Source organism: Calidris pugnax, unplaced genomic scaffold (genome assembly GCF_001431845.1).
Source record: "Calidris pugnax isolate Ruff unplaced genomic scaffold, ASM143184v1 scaffold156, whole genome shotgun sequence".
Taxonomy (NCBI): Eukaryota; Metazoa; Chordata; class Aves; order Charadriiformes; family Scolopacidae; genus Calidris; species Calidris pugnax.
This window is the reverse complement of record NW_015090889.1, coordinates 2,190,383-2,207,092: the sequence shown is the minus strand read 5'-3', so window position 1 is coordinate 2,207,092 and position 16,710 is coordinate 2,190,383. Positions and strand designations below refer to the sequence as shown.

Here is a 16,710-nt window from a genome sequence, read left to right as displayed (position 1 = left end):
ACAACTGCTCTCTTGAACAGACATTGCCACTTATGTTCTTCTGGATAGCTGAATAGCTTCAAAGTTTTACACCAAGGAAAGCTGCATACTACATCAAAATACTTTAGGACAAGAAGAGATGCATTAACATGAAAAGTCTCACTTTTAATAGGCAGAATCTGAGTTGTCTACCATGGAATTGGTAAAACACCAGTTGTTACTTTATAGTTACCATACAGAGAGCTCCTCAGAGCTTCTTTAACCTTTCACTTTACATGTCTGGAAATAGGGCATTGGAGATATTTCTGAAAATCAGAAGGCTGTGGTGTTCCTGCTTGTCCCTCTGGTCTTTGCTCCATATCCCTTTCTTCACTGCCTGCTGGACTGTACACATGTGCAGGCATGGACAGCCAGGGGAATGTCACTGTCCACTGCATATTCACTTCTCAGGAGCCCCCTGCCTCAGCTCCTCATCCCCTAAAGGTACTGGTCAACTTTGTCATTTGACAGCCATCCAGGCAGGAATTTCACCAAAATGCTGCTGTTTTTTTTTACTGGAAAGAACAACTGAGTTACCTCAATAAAGGATCCCAAAAGCTGCATAGCTATAAGACAATAGAGTAGCATTAAGAAATCCTCCCACTTAAGGCTTCTGCATATTCCCTCACCTTTCTTTGTCCTAAACCATCTGCAGCAGCTATGCTAAAGTCCCTCCTCAAAAAAAGGAATTGCAATATAGCTCTTCAGAAGCTTAAAAAAATTGTCTTCATAAAAACAATGTATACTTGGTTTAGGCTTTTATGCAAAGCCAAATATTTAAGCTTCAGAAGTGACTCAAGTTCTCTCTACAATATAATTCTAGTCAATTTTAAACAACATTTCTTAAGCTTTAAAGTGTTAAATGTAACATGTTGAAAATGCAAATACACTTAAAGTACACTTTTTTGAATCTAATATTTTTTAAAACTCAAGGGCAAATATAAATTTCTCTACTAAGAGTAGCACAAAGGGGTTTTGTTTTCCAACTGCAAAGCTAAAAAAGTCAGAAAGCAGAAATACGCATGTGTTATCAAGACACTGAAAATTCCCTCTTTGGGATCACTAAGCAAAAAATTGAGAAACCCAAAACTTGTCCTTCCCAATTGTTTCCCTGCAGGCTTCATTTTCATACCACTGCTGTGTGTTCTGAGATTGTATAATTACAATTCATTTTTGTTTAAGAAACTACAACAAGTAAATTTGCATAAAACACAACCTAAAACTTAGGTGTGTCTGTTTATCTGGGCAACAGTAACAGCATGATCCATACCCCAGTCAGTGCATCCTGCGGCATTTCTTGTCTTACGTGCTGCAAACATAAGTGTATGCTATGTTTGGTCACAAAAAATGAATTATCAGTGATATTCACCCCTGCAATGCCTGCAGAGCCAACATTGCTAAGAGCCTAAGTTGAATTCTATTCCTTCTTGGGCACAACCAACTTATTTACTAAATTCCAGTGAGCTGAAGTAAAGGGATTACTTGCAGAAAACTTTACCAACGTGGGAAAAAGATTCAGCTTGACTCTCTGAATCCAGAATGAGTTTGTAGGCCTGGCAACTGGAAGTTTTACTGATTTTCAAAGCGGTTCCTTGTTAGAGTTGATCACTTGATGTACATTTTATTGACCAACAAACAACTATACAATAAAACAGGATTTCAAGTTTATTTCAGACCATGCTTCAAAGGGAAAGCTTTGTCTGTCTTTTTAGCTAAAAAATGAAAGCACATCAAAACCGAATAAAATCCTCTCATCCCCTTTATCATTTTTCTTTCCTTTTCATTTAGTAGTAATATGATCTGACTAATTCTGCAACGCTAAATTACTTAAGTTATTGTTTAATGTAAGGTATGGTAGAGTACCTGATCATTTTTCCTAGTATATAGAGATAGTTCAAACTGATTTAATCCCTTCTGTTCACTCTGACTAAACAGAAATTAGTATTTACACTGGCGTCAAACTCAGAATGAGCAGGAGACAAAGATAGTGCAGAATGTAATTTTGGCGACATGAAGCATGCTACCAGCAGCACATGAAGACACTAATTTTACTGTCTTCAAAGAACAATGAAGATACCCTCACATTTGTAAAATATAATGGTAGATGTTACAAAGCAGTTATTTCACACAAGTATTGTGCACTTCAGAAACTCCTCTTGTATATAATCTCTATAGGCATAGAAAAGCCCTTTACAATGAATATCAAGTAAGCAGTTGTCTAAAATATATATATATGTAATCTATAAGTAACATAAACTGTTTTAAAATCTAGCTTTGCCATAAGATTTAGGATGTGCTGCCTTAAAAAAAAAATCATTATGCTTACACACATTCCCCATAATAACTGACTGCTAAACATCCTAGAATTTTATATTTTTATTATTTGGTAGTGCTTTTTCTCAGAGGATCTCAGCACAGTTAGCAGGATCCCAGACTGGCACTCAGAAAAATACTCTGGCAGTTGATTTTTCCTGTAATTCAGCAGATTTTTACACACACACACAGACACAAAAAAAAGGGCCACTAAAACACCAAAATAAATACAAGCCATCATCCAAAATGTACTTCACAAATCAGAGAAATCAGGAACTACAGTTTGTATGGTTTTGCTATGTAGAAATCACTAAGTGTTGCAGCTTGCAGAAAACCCCATAAACTTCAGTTCTTTAGCCACTAAATCAGCTAACACACACACATCCTCACACATCAGTCAACTTCTTGCCAGACTTTAATGTCAGTGTGTATGTATTTGAATGTGTAACTTTCCTCTTTATTATCTTCTCTTTGTAGGAACATTCCTCTCCTTTTGTACTGGACAAGTTGGCATTTTATTTCTGAGTTGAAAAGAACATCACTGACTTGAGATACATGCATATGTTTTATATCTTAAGGAGTAGGGCCATTCAAAGAGTCCCTGATTAGATCCTTTCTAGTCTTCCAGCAGTCAGTTTAATGGACACTGCTTTCACCATGGCCACTTTAATCGCCTCTTTTCCCTCATTCTCCCTACTGGCACTAGCCTAGCATTGGTTGCATGGTGTTTTACAGATTTGCACTGTCTTCATGGTTAGCTTACAGAAAGATAGTATCTACATAGCGTAATGGGCTTAGAAATCTTTGACAGGTTTTAAAATAGTTTTTAAAAACAATAATTACGTAGCTTCAGTTGTTTTCTCTCACGTATGTCCTGTTTCTTTATTCTCTGAAGTACACACATTGCAGTTATTTTCTTTGCTCCCCTAAATCTTCTCTTTTTTGCATTATAAGCTGAAGAGGCTTTTCATTTTCAAAGCTTAATTCTGATGTTAAAAAAAGAAAAAACACATTTGATATTTTCCCATGGAGAATAAAAGGCCCTGTAGGCTCTTTTGCCTGCAATTCTATAGATCAGCATGCCTGTTCTTGTGTTGCTATTTCCTCTTCTTTTTACAAGTTCAGCAATGCCAAGCTGTTACCACAAAAACAAGCAATTCAGTATGTTACACACACATATGTTACATACATATATGTGTGTGTGTTTGCATATCCTAGCAGATTTGTTTGGAATATGTGCCTAGCAGGATTTATTGCCCCATTTTAACAGTAATCTACTATATAACCATCAGCCTAGAGCCTAGGAATTAAATGTATCTTAAGTAACTGGAGTACAGCAAGCTGTATTTAAAGTAATATTTGTTCCAAATAGAGTTAAATAACATGTTGTTCTACATTAATTTTACTCAAGTCTTTCAGGAAATCTACCTGAAGTGGATTTGGCTTGGAAGCCCCCTATGTTTAGAGGAACTTGATGAGTCATAAGAGTAATTTCCTTTTATAAATAATACACTCCCTTGACACACAACTAACTTGAGTTCCCAGTTGAACATAGCCAAGTGTGCTTTCTTTAAATAATTTCATTCCTGAGAGCATCAGTTCTTCAGTTCACTGAAACTGATAAAGCACCCAAAAAGGCAAGTTTTATTCAAATATTGCTTATGAGCTAAAGATTGTTAACTACAGTCTATGCAACTGTCTTTTGAAAACCCTGATATAACATCACATCTAAAATTCTGTCATTCTGGCATAATCCCCAGTTAACATCTATTCATCAGGTCTGCTGAAGACTTTTCCTCCATTTTATTCAAATCCAACTAACTGGGATCTAATTCATTGGGCTCTATCACTGGTGTCCAGATCAAAGGGTACAATCTATTTCCAATCCATGTTTAAGCAAACAGCCTGGGTTCTGTAGAGCCTGTAAATATCAAAAAGCATATTTTGCCCTTCTTCATAAAGGTTGATAATGGCACGACATATTCCCAGGAACAGAAAGCTGGCATAATTCTTGTTTCCACCCATCCCATTTTCTATCCCATCAACTATTATTATATTAAATAAATAGCATCAATACAGCTAACCAAGAACTCCTAAAAAATTCACTGCCATAATAAGGGACTGCAAAATATTCAGATAATTTTCATTCAGGTATTCACACATAATCACAAAATACTGCCTTTTTTCTTCCCTTTGTAAACTTTTAGTACTTCAACATCACAACAGATATTTTAAAATGTGTGTGGGCTAATTTAAAGGTAAAAGAAAATTCGAAAGCAACTGTGTCAGGCTGAAAGCAGCAGAAACAGATCAGGTTTGAGAAATAAAAGCCAAGCATTTTGCTGCTTATTTAACTCTGCCCCCTTTGATACGGTGTTCCATCAGGCAGCAGCAGTGAACAGGAAACAGAAGGAATTTGAAGCATCCAAACTGCCAGCTCAATATGTAACTCAGTATGACAACTCTGAAAACTTGAGAGCTCTCAAGAGTTATCACTTTTTACATTTTCATGGGCTTACTGAATGTGGTATGCTGATCAAATTAATTGAATAAGAGAGACTGGGTTTTCGTCATTTTGAGCGAAAAGCTGCCCTTGCACAGCACTGCGGTAGTGAACAGTGAGCCTGGCCCAGTACTTCTTCAGTAACAAACACCTGATTTTCTGTGCATGCTTACTGAAGGTGATTTATTCTGCATTTGTTATGCATACCGAATGCTTCATTATCTTTATTGTGTTAACATTTTTAAGAGTTGCAGTGGTAGATGTATCCTTAGCTATATGTATGACTCCTTCTCTAGAAAAAAGCTAGAACTGACAATATCCATCAGTGGTTAATTTCCTTAAGTAACCAGAATCAAGATAATTTATGTTTTCTGTAGCACTGAGCATTCAGTTCTGTTGATAAGAACTGTAGTATGTGCAGGGCTTTTTCTACCTGTATTTTAAGATGGGCCTCCCCACCCTAAATACAGATCCGCCAGTCTTCTTTCATACATCAAAAAAGACACAAGGAAACTTCACTTTCTAAGCCACTTTAAACATTTACAGAACATCATGCAGCAAAACCATAATAGCCCTTTGACAAAATACAAAATGGAAATCATCTAAACAAGAGAGAAGTAACAAAACAGAAACTAATTAACTAGAGAAGGAAGCTCGGAGCAAGAAGGACAAAAACACAGTTCGTTCTTTTATAGCACAGCAGTAATTTTACTGCAAGGTCAACGGAAACTGAAGAGCTCAGCTGTATTGGGCAGTGGCCCAAACCAGGTGGGAGTGCACCCAGACCGCGACCAAAAGCTTCTTAGACCAAAAATTAACTTTGCAAGTTAAAAACGGACAGAACATGGAAAAAAAAAAAGTGGAGGAAATAGCATATTCCTGGTGTAGGCGACGAGCTCTGCCTAAGAAAGAAACCATGGATGTGTTCTCTGAAAACCTGCAAGATAAAAGGCTCTTTAAGCTTCTGTTACCAAGCAATGCATCTGGTCATGGGGATTTGGCAGAATTTACTGAAACATAGCAGTGAATGGGATGATAGCACATAGGAAGCATGGGAAGAAACACGCGTCACTAGGAAGTGCACAAGCAGCTTACAGAACCCATAAAGGGTATCGGTGGGTGGTGTAAAAAACCTGGTGCAATCAAAAAAATTGCTACTCTTCTCAAAATAAAAAAAGGTTTGGGTCAGATCATAAGAGATTGAATTCAGGCTATTTAAACAACCAAGAAAACCTGAACGGACTTATTAAGAGATTAGCATCTCCTCCTTGGTATCATGAGGTTTTTCTATTTCAGAGAAGCATAGAGACCAATGTTCAAACATGCCCCTTCCATGACATTATGAGTACTGCAGTCTTGGAAAGTGAGGTATTTAGCAACTAAGGTAACATTACGAGAGAGAGTAAAACACTGCTTTCCAAGATGCCTGTGTTTTATTTCACAGTAACAAGGTGCATCCATTTAGCACTGACAAAGACAAAAAGCTGTGCCATGACACATTTCAATAAAAGATGATGGTAATACTTGAATACTGTCCTTTAATTAAGAAACCTCCTAAAGTGCCCTAATATGTAAGTGCAGCATTGTTACTGTTCTGCTCTGGGGTATGCTGTTACAGACCTTACGGCAGTAAAATTAGGTTAAGTAATGCGTTCTTATTGACATAAAGTTCCCAAATCTTATCTAAAAGACGTGGTTCAAATCCATGAAAATGCACTGGAAAGCACCAGTATGCAAGTCTGGAAGGCATGCAGAGTATTGGCAATAACCTAAAAAATGCCTTTGTGTACAGTGCGAATAATATTCTTTTATACAATTGACTGAAATGAATTGGTGCATTTTTCATTTTAAATGCACTACAGCTGCAAAGCATATAGATGCCACACTGAAGGTTCCTAATATAATATGCTAGAATTTTGCCAGAAGAAAGCAGCAGGGATGGTTTTCCAGGAGGAAAACTTCTTAGCTCAATGGAAGCTATAAATATCACAGAAACATGCAACTACTATAAGTTCCCGGGTGTAGGATTTTTTTTCCCTCCTGTGAAGAGGCTTAAAATTTATGTTTCAGAGATTATAAGTTTAAAAACAAAAGGAACTAAGCATTGATCAGAACAAACAGCAAATTAAGTAACTTCCTGCTTTCAAGGTCTATTCTTAGAGGCTGGTGGTTGTTACTGTTGTTGAACATGAAAGCGGTGTCTGAAACACTGTTAGTCAGGACACGTAGTTGAGATGCAGGAGGTAAAATGAAAGAAGGCACATTAAAGAGGTGAAACCAGTCAGATGAGGCATTTCTCTTGAGAATCTGGCCTAAACTGACAGATTTAACAGGCAGGGGACAGATAAGTAGTTTTTATGCAACTTCGCGTTTTTCACTTATCTGTTGATACAGCAGGGCAGTAAGTACCAGTATTTTGGGGCTAAAACCTAGCATGTTTTTCAGCATGTGTCCCAAACATGCAATCACACACCACCTGCAGAGACAGGGAAAAACTGCTTCCTTACCTCTTGTCTGGTTTATCAGTTTGCTTACACTGGCAGTACATACTTTGCTACATGCCAGAGAGGAAAAACATTCCTGTAGTTACTCAGATACATATATATCTCTCTAATTAAATACTCCACTTACTGTAACAGTGCATGGCAGAATAACTGCTGCACAACACAACATGACACAACATAACTCAGGAAAATGAGCTGAGTAACTGCAAGGGAGGAAAACTAAGCGCCTAGTGTCAAGCATGCCAAGGAGAGCCCACAACTCTTTTCTGAGATCTGTCCTGAAGAATTTTGGCACTTCATAACAAGCAACATTTGAAAGGCAGATTTCAGGAACTAGGTCAATGCTCAGCAATGTGCTCTTTCTATCTTAAACATAAGAACAGATTTAATTTTCTAAGCAAATGCACACTACCAGATCAGCAGAAACATACAAAAATGTGCTGTTTCCCTTTTCTACACTTTTGAAGTACAATCCCCACCCTTGCCATGAGTCACGACCCACAGATCACTACATGCTGTATTAACATACCATGCATTTCTTGGGTCATAACTGTATCATAAAGCTTGAGTCAAGATTTTATAAGGACTGAGCCTCAGGATTCTTGTAAACAAACAGAATATGCCATTTTCTATCTCAAAGGTTTTTAACAGTTAAAGCTTATTTTTAAGTGAAGTATAAGTTCCAAAAACTAGACAAGTAACTTTGGCTGTATAAGGACACAGGTAAGCATTTTAAAGGGCTGAATGGTGTTCAAGGAACAGGAGAGGACTGCAGCTTAAATTCATCTCCCACAACTCTACCTGACTAAGAGTCAGGTTAATGACCACACTTCAATATTTGCGTTGCCACCCAAGGATTAGTCTGGCATTCAGGCTTTGTGCAATGACAATGCCTAAGACCGTTTTTTAAATCCTTTGGCTTCCCTAAAGCCAAATATTATCTGAGCATAGTAATGTAAGTTTGCTCTACTCTGGGATTCTCTTGGTCACTGTAATTTCTTTAGTAGCAACTGGGCTCTTTTTCATGAATTTGTAAGATGACTGTACTTTCTATAGATTCATTTAGCTTGATCTGGATGCCACACTATACAATGATTTTTCTCACAGTGCTAACCATATTCCTGGTTAATTCCACCTTCATGCAGGCAGACTTTCTCCCAAGAGCATTGGACTTCTGAACACATTCTAAAGGTACTTAGAGTAAATGAAACCCAAGAATATTTCTGTACTTTCTGTCTTCCTTACGTATGCTTTGAAACGGTCTTTTATCCGTTTGCGACGCACTTTTTCACACAACTGCCATTCCAAATTCTATTTTAAAAAAAAGTATTTACTGTATGAGTGCATACCTTCACTCTCCTAAGGTTTCATCTAAAAATTAACACAACAATTAAGGCTTAATTAGGTGGAGGAGGACTGGATTTCACACTGGGCCTTTTAAAAGAATCCTTTCCTTCCTTTATCATTGTCCAGTCACACCTGAAGGCAGGCTTAAAGCCATACAGAAGACAGGACATTTACAGCTCTCCACTCAAAAATGACTTATTTTAGAATGAATGGTTCAGGTCCTCCTCACCCTTCCTTCCTTTCCTCTCCTCTTCAATTCAAACAAATAAAGGCTCTTTCCAAAGACTTTGGATAGATTTCATCTTAAGGATAGGAAAACATGTGTGACAACAGTCTAGAACAGACATTTTTTTGTCCCCACTAAACAAGGATGTTAGTTAATTCCTTATTTCTCACTGAGCTTGGCCAGACAGCACTAATTTAAAAAGCTGTAAGAAAACCAGAAAATGCGAACGATGTTATTAATTATATGAAAACAAAGCAGTGCCAATATTCATACTTACAGGCTGAGGCTGTTCTGCAATACAGCAGTTGAAACACAACCAGAATTCACTCATTCTTTACAGTCTGATGTGGGAACACAGATGAAAAGCAGGACACAACCTCTGTAAATCTGTCTCCAGGTAGCAAGTTCTTTAAATAGTTTTATTTATGATGGTTCCAATGTGAAAATCTTCTCTCTGTTGAGGTCTTCTCCAAAGACAAGTCAGTCCCAGGACAAACAACTTGAAGGCAAAAAGTTATTTCAGCGTCTTCTTTCAGAAGGCTGGTCCCTGCACCACAGAAATATTACGTATGCTTCTTTGGTCCCTAGTGTTATGTGAACCTGAAAACGGAAGTACATTGCATCAAAAAGAAAGAATATACAGAATCTCATGCTCCCAGACCGCCACCCACGCGAGTGATATCTTGGTAATATCTTGAACCACAGACTAAAGAGACACTAGCAAACAAGTCACATGCTTATTTCTACAGTGACTACCAAAAATTGCAAACACACTCCAGCCTTGGTTAGATGAAGTGATATCAAGAACTAGTGTCCAATTTTTTGGCAGCCATCTCTGATCTGTTTCTAACTTTCAAATATCATTTTAGAAAGTGTTAGATATATCTAACAAATATCATGTTAGAAAGTGACAATTGCCCATACAGTCCTTTAAACTTCTTAGGGAATTGTGCCTATTGAAACTTCATATTTCTCAATGGAAAAGTTCCCAGTTCATTCACAGCATAAGGTTTAAACAGTATTAAACCCCAATCCTGTAGCACAGCTATCAAACAAAGGTTTGCTTTTCTAATTGTTGAGGAAACACACACATTCCTGTAAATGGAAAATTTGCAAAATGGTGGGACTTGGTCAACTCAAGATATTTTCTTTCTACTCTCTCTACCCTCCTGCTTCATGTACAGTTGGCTTCAAAATAGGAGACTACTTATAGAGTTTGAAACCGTTTCCTTAAACTTCTGAAATTCCTCATGTGGAACAACTGTGGCTCCAGATTCCAACCACTCCTTTCCTGAAATAATGTTTATTAGTTAATCTCCAACATGGTTTATTTCAGTAAGAGTTCAATAAAAATTCCTGTGAAATTTCACCCTGGTTGTTTATCTTGCCATTTTATCATAAACTTTATTTGCAGAGAAAGTGAGATAATGACTATTCAGAAGTTTTAATATGTATACTCCTTGATAATTCTACATGCAGCTGCACCTTCATTCATAGAAATGTGTGCATAACTATGCATCATTATTTGTATGCAATTCCTCACAGTAAGTATGAGGTGGTTTGGAGAGTCCATGGGATACATAAACTACAGATATATATATGTGTGTACATACATGCACATTCTGTGGCAGAATAGTCCCACTTCACTACTGCCTTCATCTGTTCTTTGTATGCCAAACACCTAAGCAACAAGGTTCCCTCATTTACTACATACATGCCAAGTTACTGTACTGTGCAGCCACTACTAGCCAGGTGCTTTCCAGGACTGTTGACTACAAAGCACACATACATATATACAGTAGCCTTTCTTGTACTAAGTCCAAAGCCTCCGGGAAGCTTTCCCACTTCTTACCTTTTAAGAGACAGAACAGCTTGATAGTGAGTAAAAAACTAATCAAAAAACTGAAAAATCCTTCTACACCACCTTTTGGCCGACACTTCAAAAAAGGTCTTACTTAGTACAGTGCTTATATGACATATTTTCACTACTTAAATAAGATTATTTTCTATCTTAAAGATGATTTTCTATCAGATGTATGTATCAAGAAGCTGCAATAAAATATGGGAATTATCAATCAACAGTGTGAAATCCAAGAATGAAAATAACTTTCCAAGTCTGTAAGGAAGTTCTCACTTCATAATTAAGTAGCTTCACATCATTTTCTCAATTCTTCTGGTTACTGAAAGTTTGATCAACTTTAAATAGCAAAAGCCGAACTAACGTAGAAAAGCTTGATGAGAAAATACTCTACTGTTCTCAGAATTTGCATGCTACACAACTGTTTTCTAAACTGGATACATTGCACTGGGCTTCTCTTGCTGTGCAATATTTTGCTGACTCAATATTTTGATTTGCAGCTACTGAAATTCTGACGCTCATATTATCACTTACAATCTGTCTTTGAGAGTATTTAACATATCATTTTCTTGTTCTCACAGAGGGTTAACTTCCATCCTGCTGCTGTTACATCCATGTACAGAAGAAGTACATGGAAAGGGCAGGGAAATTCCTCTGTGGATCAGTCTCCTCATTTGCTCACCGATTGCTGGCAGGCTCCCCGAGCTCACTGCAGCGTTCAGTGCCCCTCTAGAGCTGAAGCCATGAGAACAAACCCAAAGGACTTGCACGTGCTCCTGTGAGCCTGGAAGGCTCTTCCTGGTTACAAAATACTAAAGGCTGCAGAAGAGTTTCTCCACCCAGCCACTCTCAGCGCACAGGACTTGTGCCCTTCAGGACAGAGTTCTCTTTGAAACTGACTCTCCCCCTTAAATCAAAAGTTGTTGAATGACAAAGTCAAGCCAGAGATCGTGAATAATAGTCTCTGATAACACATTCATTCTTAAAAATGCATTCTATCTCCTATATCCTGTATAGTGCCACATTCCCCTTTAATTTCATGGTTCTGCAACCAGTAACAAGAAGTTCTTCAATCCTTTTTCTTTTCATTAAAAAAATGGTGGTGGGAGGACAAACCTGGAGAAAACTGACAGTAACCACATCTCTTAAAAGGCAAACAAAAGCGTAGCAGTATCTGTTAGAGCAGTGGAATATTATACACCCCAATTCTGCTGAACAAATGATCTTTACAGTGGCCAAGTTAATATAAAAGATCAGGTAAGCTGGGCACCAAAATGGAAAGAAAAAGTAATTAAACAGAAAGCAAAAAGGTGACGTCAACAGCAACATACTAGGACTTCTCTTAACACAGGTAGTCGCTTGTTTAAAGAACAAGTTGAAATAGGAAAATTCTGCTGTTCTTTTCCAAATTATTTGCTATAAAGAAAGAAAGAAAAAGCACCACACCAACCTATTGTTACCAGTCAGGTAATTATGTATTATCAGCTCACTAGCAATCTCATGACAAAATGTTCCTGCAAAGCCTGGACTGCACCCCAAACCTAGCTGCAAATAATAAGACAGCAAAACATGTGCAGTATTTCACAGCTAGTACTCTGCTTTGTTGTAGGATCAAGCATTTAATGTGATGCTGTTTGCAAGCAATGCTGCATTTGCCAGATGAAGAACACAGTTCAAGACAATGGCTATGTCACGCTTTGTTTTCACTCTTTATGCAATTTATGGTGCTTGGAGTGACAGAACACCATACAGCTCATGATGAAAAGACAAGGCGCTTATTCTGTCTGAACCAGAAAGTTAATCAGAGTGATGAATGGTGAAACACCTATTTGCTTTTTGCCACTTAAACTTTCTGAACTCTGAATGCAACTTATTTTAGAGCATACGATTCACACTGACTATCATGAACAACTTCGTCACATGTTAAGGCTTTTATACCTTATGTATGACTTTAATTTCATCCTATTTATAGAAATTCTAAGCAGTGTGAGGAAATTAAATTTTTAAGATATTAAAAAGGCTACATTATTTAAAATTTAAAGAGAAAATCAGTAAGGTAATGCTCATTACTATGAAGTCTATTCCACAGTAGATGATCCAATACAAAACCACAAGCTACTGCTTATTGCTAAATACCAGTCATAAAGGCAGTTAAGTGCAAACATGGCATTAACAGATAGTGGGGGTGGAGCACATTCTCTTACAGTATCAGCTAATTTTCTTATTAAAGCAGCATTAACTTTTCTGTAAGAAACAGAGCAGGAAAGGAGGAAGAGTAAAAAAAAGAAATCAATCTCCCCTCCAAACTCTTCACATTTACTGGCAAAAAGCAAGTTAGAGAGCATTTACCTTAGCTGATCCAAACAGGAATATGCCGCATGCTGCGAAGGGTCAGTTAGAATAAAGGTACTTATTAACTATATAGCTTAAAAAAGGAATACTGTTTTTAAAAGAACACCAATAAAGTTCCTTTTAAGGGTGAACCTTCTATATTCTTTGCCTGCATACTGCTCGCTATTGGTTCAAACAGGAAGTGCGGTAACAACGCTCTTTGACAATTACTTGAAGCAAATAAAACCACAGGAAGAGAAAGAAAATGAGTGCAGGTGTTAGCATCCGAATTTAACTCGACTTGCTCAAAGGTCAGACTATTATTTAAAGGGGGGATGGGTGGTGTGAAAAAAAAGAAAAAGGGGAAGCATGCACACAGTCATGACTAAGTATGCCATGATATGACTTGATGTACCATGACATGCACATGTATGCCCAAAGTCAAGGCCAGGACTACTACTAGTTTTTTAGTCTGAAGTACTTCATAAGAAAAACATTTACAATTATTCTTTATATGAGAGTATCATTCTATAAAAGACAAAACTATATATATATATTTTTTTTTTTTTTGCCTTAAAGGCTCTGAATAGCTCTATCATTTACATCAAACCTGCAAGCTGTAAGTTGAAAATTATAATTTCAGAGTGTATTTTTAAGACTTCTTTCATATTTTTCACTCTAACTCTCTCTATCGTAGCAATACTATCTCCTTTTACTGCGTAGCAGGTACAGCCAAGTAGCAGCAAGAAATGACGAGGGAGGGGATTAAGATGCATCCAAACTAAAAGATGTTGCACTGGTGCACACTTTCATCCACTTATAGCTGTAGCAATTGGAGGATGTCTCCATCTCTGAAAGGAAGTGAGAACTGTTTACTCTTTTGCTGTTTTTTGAAATAAGACAATCTATACAAGAAAAATTAGAAGTTTTAAACAAAAACTGCCTATAGGGAAAGTTGCCTTCACACATGAATTTTGTATCAGAAACTTTATCTCACCAGGGTAGTGTACTTGCAGAAGCACTCTTCCTCCCTTCCCTTTTAGCAGAACAGGCACTTCTGGGGACTTTCGCACTGCTTTTAATGCACCAATTATCTTTTGCACTTTCAGATCCCGAGAAACCTGAGCTGCAAGTAACTCTTGCCAGACAAAGAACAACGTTCATCATCAACATAGGCTGAATAAGGCTGAAATCCCTTTTTCACTTCCTCATAACTTTCCCATATGTATTCTGCTCCCCATCACCTCAAGTGCTTTAGGTTTTAGTTTCAAGACATTGAAGAAGCTTCTTCAAAGTTTGAGTTAGACTTTCTTGTGCATTTTCAAACCCTGAACACATAGGTCCTGACCCTAAAAAGGTATTTTTTTCATGTCTCTATGATACAGTTTTGAACCTTCTGACTAAAGCGATTTCTAACATTTTATTATAGGGTTTTATTTTGGAATTATTGGTCATTTGAAGTTAGGGTGGAGGGTTTTTTGCCCCTATTTATACTGCGATAATTTTCATTACTGTATTTCCTTAAGCAATTTCTAATCAAGCTTTACACAAATAAATAGCCACAAACAACTACATATTATGACAGTGCTTCGCTTCTGAAATAAAAGTTTCAAAGTTTCAAAGAATATTGAAAATGGTAGAATAGTGTCGTGGGTTGAGAGACACAGGACTAACTTTTCTTCTAATGCTGGGGAAAATTGCACTTCTAGAAGACTCTAGTGTCTGAATTTGTGAAAATGTTTACTTTATAGCCAGCCAGGCTCTGTGGGATTCAAGGTCTTAGTGGTTTTGAGCCTTGCCAGGCGCAGGGACAAGGAGGAGTGAGGTCTGGGCATTCGATCCAGGCTGGCCAACAGGATTATTTCGTACCATGAACGTCACATTCAATATAAATTAGAAAAGTTTGCTGCGTAGCTCTCTCTCCCTTGATGGTGGTGGCCCAGACAACCCCTTGCCCCCGTGCTGGACCCCTGAGGCCTTCCCTTCCTCCTGAAGCCGTTGCGCTTGCAGTGTCCACCATTTACTGTCCACAGCTGGGAGTGCACAGCTTCCCGCTGATAGAACTGGCTGAGTATAATTCCTGTAACTTATATCAGTATCGGGATTAATACTGGTTCTTTAGTATTATTGTTAATTATGTAGTCTTAGTCTATTAAATCTCTTTCTATTTCAACCCTTGTGTTTCCTTGTGTTCCCCGATTCCCCTTTCCGGGTGGGAAGGGGTCATCGGGTGATAGAATAATTTTCTGACCGACAATAGATTGTTATGGATTTCCTCAAACCATAACAAATAGGATGAAGTTACTCTTATGGCTTGCTTAATGGAGAAAGATGGTTGTTTTTTTTTTTTTAAATTCTTAGTAATAGAATAGAGTCTAGCTTTAGGAACAATCTCATGTTTCACTGAAGCCAAAACACCTCCAGTTTTGTGTTTCCAGTTTGTAGGAAGCCACCACAAGTCTCTCCGCAACAAGTGTACCCATCTGAGATAATACATGGGAAGGCAGCAGAAGATAAAGGAAGGGAACTGCAGCAAATCCTTAAGGAGAAATATTAGGCTTTTCACATCGGGTCACTGACCGCATGAGAGGGATCTGTAAAGCAGGTGAAGGCAGGAAAGCATACCATTTGGTCAAGGAAAAAACAGCTTACACAGTGTGACAGTAATCACGTTGTTTGCAAGCCCCAGCTTAGAGCTTAAGGCAGAGAGCCTTTAAACATCTTCAAAACATCTTGATAGTGTGAAACTCAAACACTTGTTTTATCATTGAGAAACGTCCTGTGCTGCCCGCCCCTCGCACCCCCCCTCTTTATTTTTTTCACAGCGCCCACCTGCAATTGCCCGAGTTTTACTCTCTAGCCATTCTGTCAAATTTGATTTCAGCTAAGTGGCCTGGTCCTCGCATAGTCCTTATTACTTTGTGCACAAAACCAACAGATGAACTAGACAGCATTACACCGGTGCCATTGGAATTCCCTGTGTCCAGTATGAAACACAAAAACGTAGTTTTTCAGGACAAAACCAAGCTTAACAGGCAATACTTTGTTAGTGACTGAGCAGTGCGGTAACCTTTTCCCCAGCACTGGCATTTCAGAGCTTCCTGTGTCTTCAATTAATAATTGCTTTCAATATACATGAGTTCAATGCAGCTTTCTCAAATATCTGATACTATTTCATACCGTTTCTCACACAAACATGTAGAGAGAAGCCTGCTTCTCTGAAAACCACAGCACAGAACATCTAATAGTTTTGCACTATGAAAATATAGAAAGACTAACAGAAAAATAATTTATTTACTAAGTAGCAGCAAGACAAATCAAAGATAAAATAAATACCTTTTTTCCCACCTACAACATAGTCTAGGCACAATATATTTTCCCCTACCTACAAAAACAGTCAGTTAAGAAGAAGTGAGGGGCCTTTGAGAATCCACTCCTATGGCTTAGGAAATGTGATTTCATATTGCCTGCCCATTCACATTAAGAACATCAATAAATCCTGTTGGTCAAATTTTAATTGGTCAATAACATTATCTTCTTAAGTGTCAAGCCCTATTGAAGATAACACAAAAGAACATTTTTCTCATGTGGCCTACTTGTTAATTCTAAC

General features: G+C 37.7%; 1 protein-coding gene across 1 annotated transcript in view; it reads right to left on the bottom strand.

Moving 5' to 3' along the window:
- CDC42SE2 (CDC42 small effector 2) overlaps positions 1-16,710 on the bottom strand; it is a 56,929-nt gene that overhangs the window by 18,975 nt on the left and 21,244 nt on the right. The window contains exon 2 of the mRNA XM_014947647.1: positions 9,189-9,511. Coding sequence (XP_014803133.1) covers positions 9,189-9,242 — 54 coding nt within the window. The 5' untranslated portion in view covers positions 9,243-9,511. The remainder of the gene's footprint in view (positions 1-9,188; positions 9,512-16,710) is intronic.